The sequence below is a fragment of the Parasteatoda tepidariorum genome, chromosome 10, assembly GCF_043381705.1.
Source record: "Parasteatoda tepidariorum isolate YZ-2023 chromosome 10, CAS_Ptep_4.0, whole genome shotgun sequence".
Lineage (NCBI taxonomy): Eukaryota > Metazoa > Arthropoda > Arachnida > Araneae > Theridiidae > Parasteatoda > Parasteatoda tepidariorum.
Window position 1 is genome coordinate 57,445,331 of NC_092213.1, and position 11,956 is coordinate 57,457,286.

Sequence of the window (11,956 nt, forward strand, 5' to 3'; positions counted from 1 at the left end):
CTTCTTTAAAATAAAATTTTGTGAGGTGTTACCTATGAAAAATTGATAGCTTATTTTCAAATTTCTGGTACTCACTTGTGTTTAAATGGCTGCCCAAATAACTGCAGTGCTTGTAAATCTACTTATTATGCAAAAATGCAGCATTAAAGTCGAAATCTCTGAGCTGAACCCTCACAATCTGCGGATTATTGAAACACCAGGAATTTTTCCTCTACCCAATACTAGTCTTGAATTTCGTTTTGAAGTAGCCTATCAAAGCATTCAAGTACCAAATCAACAGGACGATGAGTATGACTTATTTAAATTAACTTTATTCAAACTTCCTGATTATACGATACCTTTGTCTTTAAAGATGGATCTATACGTTAAAATTTTCTATTCAGATGGGGATCTCTTTTATCAATACAAAACTCTGCGTTCAATCAATGTTGCGGAAATTGATACCATTCATTTCAACAATCTTTTTTCGCCGTTGAGATGGCTATATTTTTTCAACTCAAATCATTACAATAAGATGCTTACAAAAACGCTGATTTTGGAATGTCATTTTCATTTTTTCAATTCTGGTTCTTCAGCAGCATTGTTGCGTGACCGTGAATTGCAATCTCTGGACAATTTACGGGCATTTAACCAAGGATTAAGTCGCTTTTATAAGTCATATTTTAAATTTGATGTTTCATTTGAAGTGGGCAATAGAATTTTACCTGCTCATAAATTCATTCTAAGTGCTCATTCGCCTGTTTTTAAAAAGATGATGACAGATATCAGTGAGGAAGACATCTTACTTCATGATGTACCTTTCGAAGCATTTGATTGTTTCCTTAAATATATGTATACAGGGGAAATCGAAGACAAATCCTGGCCCACAGTAAAAGAACTTTATGTTTTATCTAAGAAGTATGAGGTTCAAACATTAACACGTGAGTGTTCTCATCTAATTACTTTTTATTTGAGTTTTAATCAAGTGTGCGAAATTCTAAAACTTGCCTATATTTATGGTGACAAAGAGCTGAAACAAATATCTAAACAATATGCCATCACTCATTATCGGAAATTAATATCTAAAAAGGAGTGGAAAGAATTGATTTCTTCTTATCCTGAAATTGGACACGAAATAATGAATGATGTTATCCTTAAGAGCCATTGTGAATCGGACAAGAGTTCCTGTACCTAACGTTGCTTGAGTGTTACTAAATACTGGTCTGTCATTGGCTGAGAGCAAATTTTTTTTTAAAAAAGAAGCGACGTAAAAATTTTCTCGACACTTATAGTGGTAGACAACTAATAAATCTAGCGGAGGAATCTCGAAATTATAGGTACATATTTGTATTTTTAAATTTTAAGCTTAAATATTCAAAGCATCTATTATATATTAAAAAATGATAATTAATGATTATAAATTTAGCGAAATATATATCTTTTAAAATTGTAATAGCTTGGTTCTATCAATTTATTTAAGCTATTATATGCTAAAACTTAACAGTTATTATTTTTGTTTTATTACTATAAAATGTCAATTTTTCTGTGAAGAAATTATTTCCAGTAAAAAAATTTGCAAACCAATTAAAAGTTATATTTTAATATTAGCTGAACTTACGAGTTGGTAAAAAGTGAAGAATCAATAAATTGTTATTGGTCAACTTTACTAAATCATTAAAAAAAATCGAAAGACTGAAGATAAAAACGCGTTTAATTATAGTAATTTTAGAAAAAAAGCATCCTTATTTTTCTGTTTTTATTCGATACTAAACTAATATTTCTTTGTTTTACTAATTTTTATTTTAACGACCTATTTCTAGAGACATTGTTGTAAAAATTTAGGTCGAGACTTTTGTGTCAAGAACTTTGGGTTTTTATACTTCTCTCAATATGTATTCATTATTTCTATTTATGAAAGATTTTCAATGTGATGTTTTTACAATTCTTGCCAAAAATAAAACAAAAAAATGCACATTAGAAGTCGTAACTGTAATATTTAGACAAGAGGAAAAAGAAAGAAATATAACCAAAACCTGATGTATTGAGAGGCAAAAGCGATTGATAAGAACAGCTTTAAATTTCACTCAGTAATCTAACTGCCTTGTATCTCGCCTTCCTTGTTAATGATTCGTCAGGTTTTGATAACGTTTTTCTTTTCCGCATTCATATTTTGAATTTTGACACCAATAATCACAAATATATTTTTTTTAAATTTATTTTTAGCAAGAATTCCATTAAGAGAATTTAATACTTAGCACATCGCATGAGAGTATATTTTATAAACTCAGTTATTATTGTCTTCTATATTGTCTAGAAGCATGTAAAAGTTATATCATTAAATATGTTATATCATTAAGTATGTAAAGTTATATCATTATATCATAAAAAATATATCATTTAAGCAACTGAATACATTATTTATTCAATAGCATTTTATTATTTCACTCATATTTAAAAAAATATTTGTTACGTTAGCTCTAAATTTTTAATATTTGCTCTGTTATTTCTAAATTTACTGTTTTCTATCGCATGTGTCATAATGCCTTGGACATGAAAATAAATTATGTGTCACTGATTAGTAAAATTTTTGTTATTCTAACTCATAATATGTGTTTGCTAAAAACTATTACTATTTAAAATTTGGGCTTCAAAAATGCTCTGATATTGTGATGATTTTTTTTTGAAAATTTGCAGATTGATCACTTGGTCTGAAAAAAATAATAATTTGCGATCAGATGTCTGAATGCTTAGAATATGAAGAACTTTAGAACCAGTTATTAATATTTTTATTTTCTTCGCTCATAATGTAGAAAAACATTATGATTGTATTTAAAAGGTGCCTTTTAGAAAATATTTAAGATTTGGTCTGAAATCTTAGATAAATCTAACAATATCCTTTATTTTTCTGAAACTTTAATCAGTTTACTAGTGAAAAATTCTAGCTAAGCAAAACACTGATACTTTTATATTCCATGTTTTGATATTCAGATTTTGAAGATCTATTGAACCAGTAAAGCTTTTTGAATTCTTAACTCATAATCTATAACCAGATTGTTCTAGGTAATAAATAAACTAATTAATGTACCTTTTTATAAATTATCATGAAAAAGAGTAAAATAATTCGCAACTCTAAGATAACAAAATTTTTCTCTATCCATAAATACAATCGAATACCGAATCGAAATAGAATATTCTGTGAATCTGTGCTAATTTTACTGTCCAAACGATATTAAACATGCTTAATTTTTGTTAAATGTTCAGGATTGTAAAGAAGAAAAACACCAAAATTTTTAAAATTCAATTACTTAAAAGTAATTTAAGGTTTTAAAGAAAGGTCCACGTTTTTCTTTTTCTTTTTTTTAATCTTTAGACTTCCGAGTGCGAAGCTACAAAAATTATAATTTTACTGCAGTTAGTTTCCTTAAGAAACCGTCAATATATTTAATTGCTTCAATAAAGTGCGACGATTTACCAATAGACAGACATGAGTGTTCGCTGCTGCAATAAATAAATGAATAAAAAAATTATTTATTATTCCTTTGATAATAGTTTCCCCTAAATTGAATTGCTCCTATAAGTTAGTATGTAACTTTAAATTGATAATTGTAGCAGATAATTGTAGTTCTGCAGTATGTAACTTTAAATTGATAATTTTCTTCTTCAACGTGCATCACTCTCATCTATATTAATAATTAGACAGTATTTAACTATTCACTGAGACACTTTTTTAATATTTATTTTTCATTAAAAAAAAAGTGCTAGAATTTATTGAAGATGAACTAATTCAGGTCTTATTGCTTAATTTATGATGAAACTGGCACCTCTGTATTTTGTAGGTAAAAATAGACAATTATGTTATTCCTAAAAAAAAGAAAATTAAATGGAAAAACAGTGAAATGAAAGATAAACTGCTAATTTTATATAAGTTTGAAGTTATTATTTAATTCATCAATTACTATAAATACAATAAAAACTACTAAGCCACCAATAAAGAAGTGACTTCAGCATTTTGAGCAATCAAAATTGTTCCAAAAAAATTATCACTTTTATTTTTTGTTTCGATGCAATTTAACCAAGTGCAAAAAATAAATGGCGACGTCAAAAATGGATGTCATTGGGATGGTATCTTGAATTACCGGAGAATGTGACCTCACAATAGAAATAATTTTTCTTTTCATAAATTCGTCATTAATTGTTAATACTTAAACTTTTAAATGATTTCTTATGTTTAGAATATAATTTAATAAAATAGGTTCATAAAAACCAATCGGTGGTTCAATTTCTGATCCGCTGGTCGCAAGATCTCCACAACTCTACTAGACTTATGTGTAAAAGCAAAATAATAATTTAGTGAACATACCAAACCGGTGTGTTAGCTAAACACGCCAATCCGAGCCGCGGAGGTTCCGGGGATAGGGCGTTCGCTACTCATTGAGGTGAACCAGGTTCGAATCCAAACGGTAGCTGGTTGATAAGAATTTGCCAGTTCCATAATCAAGCCAATGATTTACAGAGGTTTCTGCACAGAAATCTGAAAGGGGTTGCTGTAGTAGGGGAGAGAGGGGTCAATTGTAACATTTTTTACTGAACTATTTTTAACTAACAAAAAATCAAATTTATTATTAGTATTAATTGACAAACNTTTAAATGACAAAGGTCAAGTTATCTGGAATGTCAATTTATCCGAGGGTACTGCGATTTTTCAATGAATCAAATATGACGTTTGTCAGTTCCATAATCAAGCCAATGATTTACAGAGGTTTCTGCACAGAAATCTGAAAGGGGTTTTCCATTTAGATAGATGTTCATAATTGCGTTTTTAACGCTTCAACCTCTGCAGTACTCCCAGACAGAGAAAACATCAATTCCACCATGCACAGTATGTTGCTGTATTTCCAGATTAGAGGGTCATTTTGGAAGTGAGGAGCTAGACTCTTGTAAGATAACAAAAATTGAAAATGTATCACGAACATAAACGAGAAAATGGCCGTCCGTGCGGACGTCGGATTCGAGAAATTCGTTGTCCGCGGGGAATTTTTGACCGCAGAGGACGGGCGGACTGATGGTTACCGAGCCCTGGTTAGTAGGGCCCGCACTAAGGATTTCAAATTATTAGCCAGTAATTTAGCCAAATATTAAAAGTATTCGCTACTCATCGCCAAATGCAAATCTTAAAAAAAATTTATTAATAAAAAAAAAAACACTCCGAAGTCGAGGTTATTGGAGCGAAACGATCATCTAAATACCCTAAATTTTGCTCTTAGACATAATTGTTCCACTTTATTAAACATTAATATTTTTTGTTATTAAGAGTTTACCTTAATAAGAGTTTCAATAGGAACTAAAGAGTTTCAATTAAAACTAAAACGCATATTTAATAGTAATACGCAATATTTGTATTTTATGATAATTTGATGTCGTGCCTGAAATGTTACTAGTAGCATTACAAGTAACTATTAACATTATTTTTGAAGCGCATCATAAGCAAATACTATATTTTATTCCTTCAACTATAATTGTAAAGCACAGCAAAAAAGAAAAAAATGAACTAATTTAGTAAACATCTTAGAAAACCTTTCATAAAATAAAATTTTCAAAACCATTATTTTCGAAGAAAATTTTTACTGAAATTTTTAACTTATAATTATCATCGTAAAATAATTAGTTTTAAAAAGCAAACAATTTAAAGCTTCGAACTTCGTATTTACAAAGTCTAAGATTTTAAACTTAAGTGATCTTAAATGTAAACTAAATAAAGAATTTCGTTGCAATTTCAAAACTATAGTTTTTAAAACATTAATGTAGATAACATCAAAATAGATATTCCTTGAACTATAATTGTAAATCACAGTTGAAAAATAAAACTGAACTAACTTCGTAAACATTTAAAAAGACCTTTCATAAAAAAAAATTTTCAAACCATTTTTTTCAAAAACTTTTTTAATTGAAATTTCTAACTTATAATTGTCATCGTAAAATAATTAGCTTTAAAAAGCACTCAAAATTAAAGCTTCGAACATTGTATTTACAAATCAATCGAAATTTCATAAATATGTATGGAAAACTTGAATAAAGAAATTCAAACATGAGAATATTTAACATACATTTTCAAAATAATTTCTTTTAACAAAACAATCAAATTAGAAAAAAAAAAATTGGACCACATTTAGCATACAAAATAATCAAATAAGTTCTAAAAGGTATTTCCTAATGATAATTTAATGTTTCAAGTTAATCACTATACTTTCAAGATCGATAGACAAAAAGACCTTTAACTCATAGAAAAAAAAAATTTTGATGCATTTCGGAAAAATTTAATAACCACTTCATATACTACCGTAGGATTCTTTTTAATCTTTTATGGGATTCAAAGCAAAGTTTCAGATTTTAAACTTAAGTGATCTTAAATGTAAGCTAAATAAGGAATTTCATTGTAAATCCAAAACTATAATTTTTAAAACATCAATATAGATAATAATAGTTCAATAATCTAATGTATTCATAAAAAAAAATCATACTTCCTCGTGCAATGACAATTTAGCTGTATAACAAGAGAGTTATTAAATTTTTATATTGGAACAAAATTAACAGTGACATCATACCCAATCATCGGATAGGTTTTAACGAGTTCTTTCCAATCTTCTCTAGGAACAATGTTCTTGATGTGATTGACCGCAAAATTTACCGCAGCAGTTTTTAAGTCAGAATCAGCGCAGCTGTAGGCCAGTTTGAGTATTTCACACACTAAGTCCACAGATAGGCAAAAAATTACTGCATCAGTACACTCAACCTTTAAAAATCCAACATCATATTTATCAACTAAGTAATAAAGTTCTTTCAGAGAATCCCAAGACTTGTTTTCAAGCTCTCCAGCATACAAAGATCTGAGAAATAATTCAAAGACTTCAGGTGCTGCATCCGTAATGGTAACGCTGTTGGTCTTTGATTCCATGAAATCGTGGGTCATCATTTTCATAAAAACAGGAGAATGAGCAGAAAGGATGTTTTTATGAGCAGGAAAAGACTTATCACCTACTTTGAAGACAAAATCACTCAACACACTATGTTCGTAGATTGATTTCAGATTCTTAACAACATCAAGAAGTTTCAATGATTTCCTTTCATTACCTGTTGCATGTGATTTTTGATCTTGATCTAAAATAGTCATTTTGCATTTTATAGATAAAGTGGCACTACTCATTTTGATATAGTGTTCAGTTGCATGGCTTTTTACAAACCAATCTGTTGTTACATCTTCAAAAGTAACGCAACTCATTTCATCATTTAAAACCATGCTTGTATAATTCCTAAAAATAGATCCATCTGAATAGTTCACGCCAACCAACACTTCTAGTGTTGGCGAGATTCCAACATTAGAGAGTTTCACGAGTCTCAGTTTGTATAAATACTTACGGTAGCCTACATCTTGATACCATGCTTCGAAACAAAATGTTAGATTTTTACCAGGAAATGGCGCAAAGTTGGCGTTACAATAGTCTTGAATTCAATAGGATTAGCAGGAGTAGATATTGTCCAGTCACCTTCGTACTTATTCTTAGCCATATTGGCATAAAAGTTTTGATAAGAATATTTGAACGAAACAACTTACAAAGAAATTGAAGCGCATATAGCGAAGTCTTCAAAGAAGAGTAGCTGTATTTTTTAAAAAAATGGTAATTATAAATGCTGATTCACCTGGTGATGAAGTATCTTACAGAACAGCAGATAGCTCGTCAAGGTTAAGAGCGATTAGCCTGTGTAATGCTACCACTTCTATGGTTGGAATTAAAACTGAAGCAGCATTCAGCGTTGTGACGTCACATTATTTGCAACGTCACGCTGTGACGTTACTTTATCACAAATTTTAAGTGCATTTCATTTCTCGACTCGTTATTGGTTATTGCGATTACATAAATTTTCAGGCTTGTGTGCTCAAAATAGGCTTATAAACCTTCGTCAAGTAGAAGAGGACAGGTAGCACAATACTAAAAAAACACCAAGTAGTTCTCGACTCGCACAGCACCAAGTAGTTCTCGACTCGTGTTTCATTTCATTTTCTCGCTAATAAAAAAGAGTCAATACATTTCTTTGTTTTCACTTAAAAATTGACACATGATGGATAAAATTAACAATAAACAATGTATTTAATAACGATTTATTTAATCAAGCCTTTTAAATGTTACACGCATAGTTCAGAAAGTTTCTGTGTTGCAACTAGTATTCTACAATTACTTATACCGGAACTAATTGAATAAACGCAAAGTTGGATACCAGATCAGGTGATGTTCATGTTGCCTAAGTAGGGTAAAAATTATGTGATATGTATCACAGCTTGTAAGGTATCAATAAAATTAGTAAAAATATCTAAATACTAGTGGGCTGCCCCCCCCCCTCTCGCTAACGCTCGCCAACCCCCGAAAATGTCTACGCAATCTTATATGGTTTGCTTCGCAAACCAAGCTCGCTTCTAACTTAGGTACATTGCAAATGCACAAAATTCTAAGAATTGAAAACAATCATTCAAATCAGCATAACAACTTTTTCATTTTTTTTTTAAATTACATCTTTTTAGTAAATGCTGAGTCATTAAAATAAATTTGAATTCAAATAAATGACATGTAATTCGTTAAACCTCTTTAGAAATATGCTATAGTATAAAATCTTAAGATAAAATTTCTAAAACTGATATCTCTTTAAAAAGGTTAAAATTTTGGCTATAATTAAGTCTATTAAAAATTGAAATAAGTGAATTGCAATGGAAAAACCTGCATAAACAGAACATTATGTTTTTAAAAAATAATAACCATGAACGATTCACAACTTCGTTAAAAACATAAGTATAAGTCTTAGAATAAATTCGTGATAAAACAAATAAATTCGTGATATAAATCAAAAATCGTCAAATAAATTCGTAATATATAAATTCGTGAAAAAAAGCGCTTTCGACAAAATACTAATATAGAGATCTATCGACAAAGACTACTCATTTCTGCCTAGTTTAATAGTATGAGGTTGGTTATTTCAGCTCTCTCTGGTTATTTCAGTTTCCGTTTTTAAAAGAGCTATATGTTTAGCCACCTCAGCTAGATTTGGCATGTGACATTTTTAGCGGCAATCATTGGTCGATTTTCTAGCGTTGTCATTCAGGGAGTTGTAATGAGGCTTTTTTTGTCGCCGTGTAAGTTGTTGTTGTTAATTTACGACGCACTAGAGCTGCACAATGGGCTATTGGCGACGGTCTGGGAAACATCCCGGAGGATGACGTCGCCGTGTAAGAGAAATATATATATAGATATCTAAATATTTGTCACGGTTGGGATATTATTCATTCATTATATCGCACATAAATGCAAGTTTCTATAATTATTGCAAAGTAGTGTTATTAAGTCTTTTAAATTTTTTTATTACTCCAGATATACGTGAAGGACTGTTTGTTAATTACAAAGTTCATTTTTTAAATACGAAAAAAAAAGCATAAAAAACACGAATTTTCTGTTAATTTTTCGAGGTTGTTTTTCCCCCAATATATTTGGTAAGGTTTACTTTTTTTTATGTAACTTTGCTTCAATCAAAGCGGATCTATCATAATCAAAGCGAATCTGCATAACATATAACATTAATTTTATTTTTATTTTAAATTTCTTAATAATAGAACAGCATAATATATTTTGGAATCTAAGCATAATTGCATTTCATATCAATCATTTTAACCAATATTTACCATGTTGTTGTTTATTTATTTATTTTAGTAAACTTAGCATGAAACTAATGTAACTAGCCTGATTACCTTCATGTAAAATAATAATATATTATAGGCATGGTATAAATTAATTCCTTTATGGTTAATTTTTTTTCAATAAATTAATGCTTTATTGGGAAATTTTAATAAATATCAGTGTTAAACCACAGGATAGCCTGGTTGGTAGGGCACTGGGACCATGTCCAAGAGGTCGTGGGTTCGATCCTCGTCGGTCGAAGACTCCTCGTGTAGTACATGGTGACTGATGCACATTAAATCCGTCGAGTCTCAAAGTCCTCCATGTTTCCATATATATCTCTGGGGGTACTGATCTAGGAGTTTCCTTGTCTTCTGGATTGGTTTAAAATTAATATGAGCAATGGAATTGATGTTGTTGTTAATTTACGTCGCACTAGAGCTGCACAATGGGCTATTGGCGATGGTCTGGGAAACATCCCTGAGGATGATCCGAAGACATGCCATCACAATTTTGATCCTCTGCAGAGGGGATGGCACCCCCGCTTAGGTAGCCCAACGACCTGCGCGCGAAGTCGCGCACTTTACAGTAGAACAGTTTAACGAGGACCAATACCACACACCCTCGGTCCCTACGCAGACTGATCCAAGTGGTCACCCACCCGCACATGACCGCAGCCAGTGATGCTTGACTTCGGTGATCTGCTGGGAACCGTGTCTTAACGATAAATCCACTGCGGGACGCTATGGAATTGAACTTTAGTAGACGTAAACCCAAAATTGGGTCGGCTGTTCAACCACGGCTATATAAAAAGAAATATCCGGGGATAGAGCGTTCGCTTCCCAATGAGGTGAACCAGGTTCGAATCCCATTGATGGCTGGTCTATACGAATTTCGCACCCGGATTGCACCGACGGCATTGCTGACGTGAAATATCCACAGTGGTAGACGGATCATGGATTAGAGTCCCCTTGCCGTCTGGTTAAGCATGGGACATTTTCGCAGCTTTTTTCTCCAAGTTACGCAAATGCGGGTTAATTCCATCAAAAAGTCTTTTACGAAAGCAGCTTTCTCCTAATACTTGATCTAGGAGTTCCTTTATCTTCTGGATTGGGTTCAAAATTACAATGCCACGGAGTTAAACATTGGCAGTCATAAAACCAAAAAATTGGATCGGCTGTTCAACGACTGTTATAAATTATAAAATGAAATATCCGTGTTAGAGCCATGGTGGCTCAAGGGATAGAGAGCTCAACTTCCAATGAGGTGAACTGGTTTCGAATTCCAGGGATGACTGGTCGATTCGTTTCCATTCCTGTAATGATTGAGTTTTGATATAAAATATCTTTAGTGGTTGGCGAATCATGACTTAGAGTCCTTTTTTCGTAAGGCTATTTGTGGGAGATTTTCGTGGTTTTCCTCTCCATTTAACGCAAATGGCGGTTATTTTCAGCTAAAAGCCCTCCACGAAGGCAAATTTCTCCTAATACTTGATCCAGGACTTCCCTTATTTTCTGGATTGTGTTCAAAACTACAAGGCTACGGAGTTGAACATTTGTAGTCGTAAACCCAAAATGGGGTCTGCTGTTCAACGACGGTTATAAAATAAAATATCCATTTTAGGCGCCTTGGTGGCTCAGGGGAACGAACACAATTAGTTTTCGTAAGAAACCATCAATATATTTAATGCTTCAAAACTAGCTCAAAGCTTCAATAAAGTGCGACGATTTATCAATATACAGACATGACCATATATGGCAGTACTTTTACTTTCGTTACTTGTACCGCCGGTACAAGTAAAAAGTACGTACTTTTATTTGTACTTCGTTACTTTTTAAATTTAGTACTTTTACTTGTACTTTCGTTACTTTTTTAGGGAAAAAAGTACAAGTTTTTGTAACGGAAATGTCGAATGAAATCGTTACTTTTTTCTAGGAAATTCTCGCAACAGACTCAGTGACACCACTTTCGAAATGCACTTATTTTGCAAAATGAATAAAAATATTAATTAGCAAGTTATTTTTATTCATTTTCGAGTTTTATGCATTTATTTAATACATTTTAAATTAAGAATGTTGGATTTTGTTATTACGTTTTTCAATCTATATTTTATTCCTTGAACTATATTTGTAAAGCACAGCTAAAGAAACTGAACTAATTTAGTAAATAAACATTTTAGAAAACTTTTCATTAATTAAAATTTTCAAACCATTATTTTCAAATTTTCAAAAACATTTATTAATTTAAACATTGTATATACA

At 31.1% G+C, this 11,956-nt stretch overlaps 2 protein-coding genes across 2 annotated transcripts in view; both read right to left on the reverse strand.

Moving 5' to 3' along the window:
- Window positions 1–5,010: 5,010 nt before the first annotated feature.
- The window catches only part of LOC107442715 (TD and POZ domain-containing protein 3-like), a 31,150-nt gene continuing 24,204 nt past the window's right edge, over window positions 5,011–11,956 (reverse strand). Inside the window, exon 3 of the mRNA XM_071187213.1 lies at window positions 5,011–7,930. The gene's annotated coding sequence lies outside the window, so the exon portion shown is untranslated. The remainder of the gene's footprint in view (window positions 7,931–11,956) is intronic.
- Window positions 6,548–7,273, reverse strand: LOC122270728 (speckle-type POZ protein-like). The gene has a single exon (XM_043049213.1). The coding sequence runs from the start codon at window positions 7,271–7,273 to the stop codon at window positions 6,548–6,550; it is 726 nt and encodes a 241-aa protein (XP_042905147.1).

What these genes read in the sequence shown, in the direction of transcription:
- LOC122270728 (XM_043049213.1), bottom strand. Translation starts at nt 7,273, where the DNA reads ATGGTTTTAAATGATGAAATGAGTTGCGTTACTTTTGAAGATGTAACA.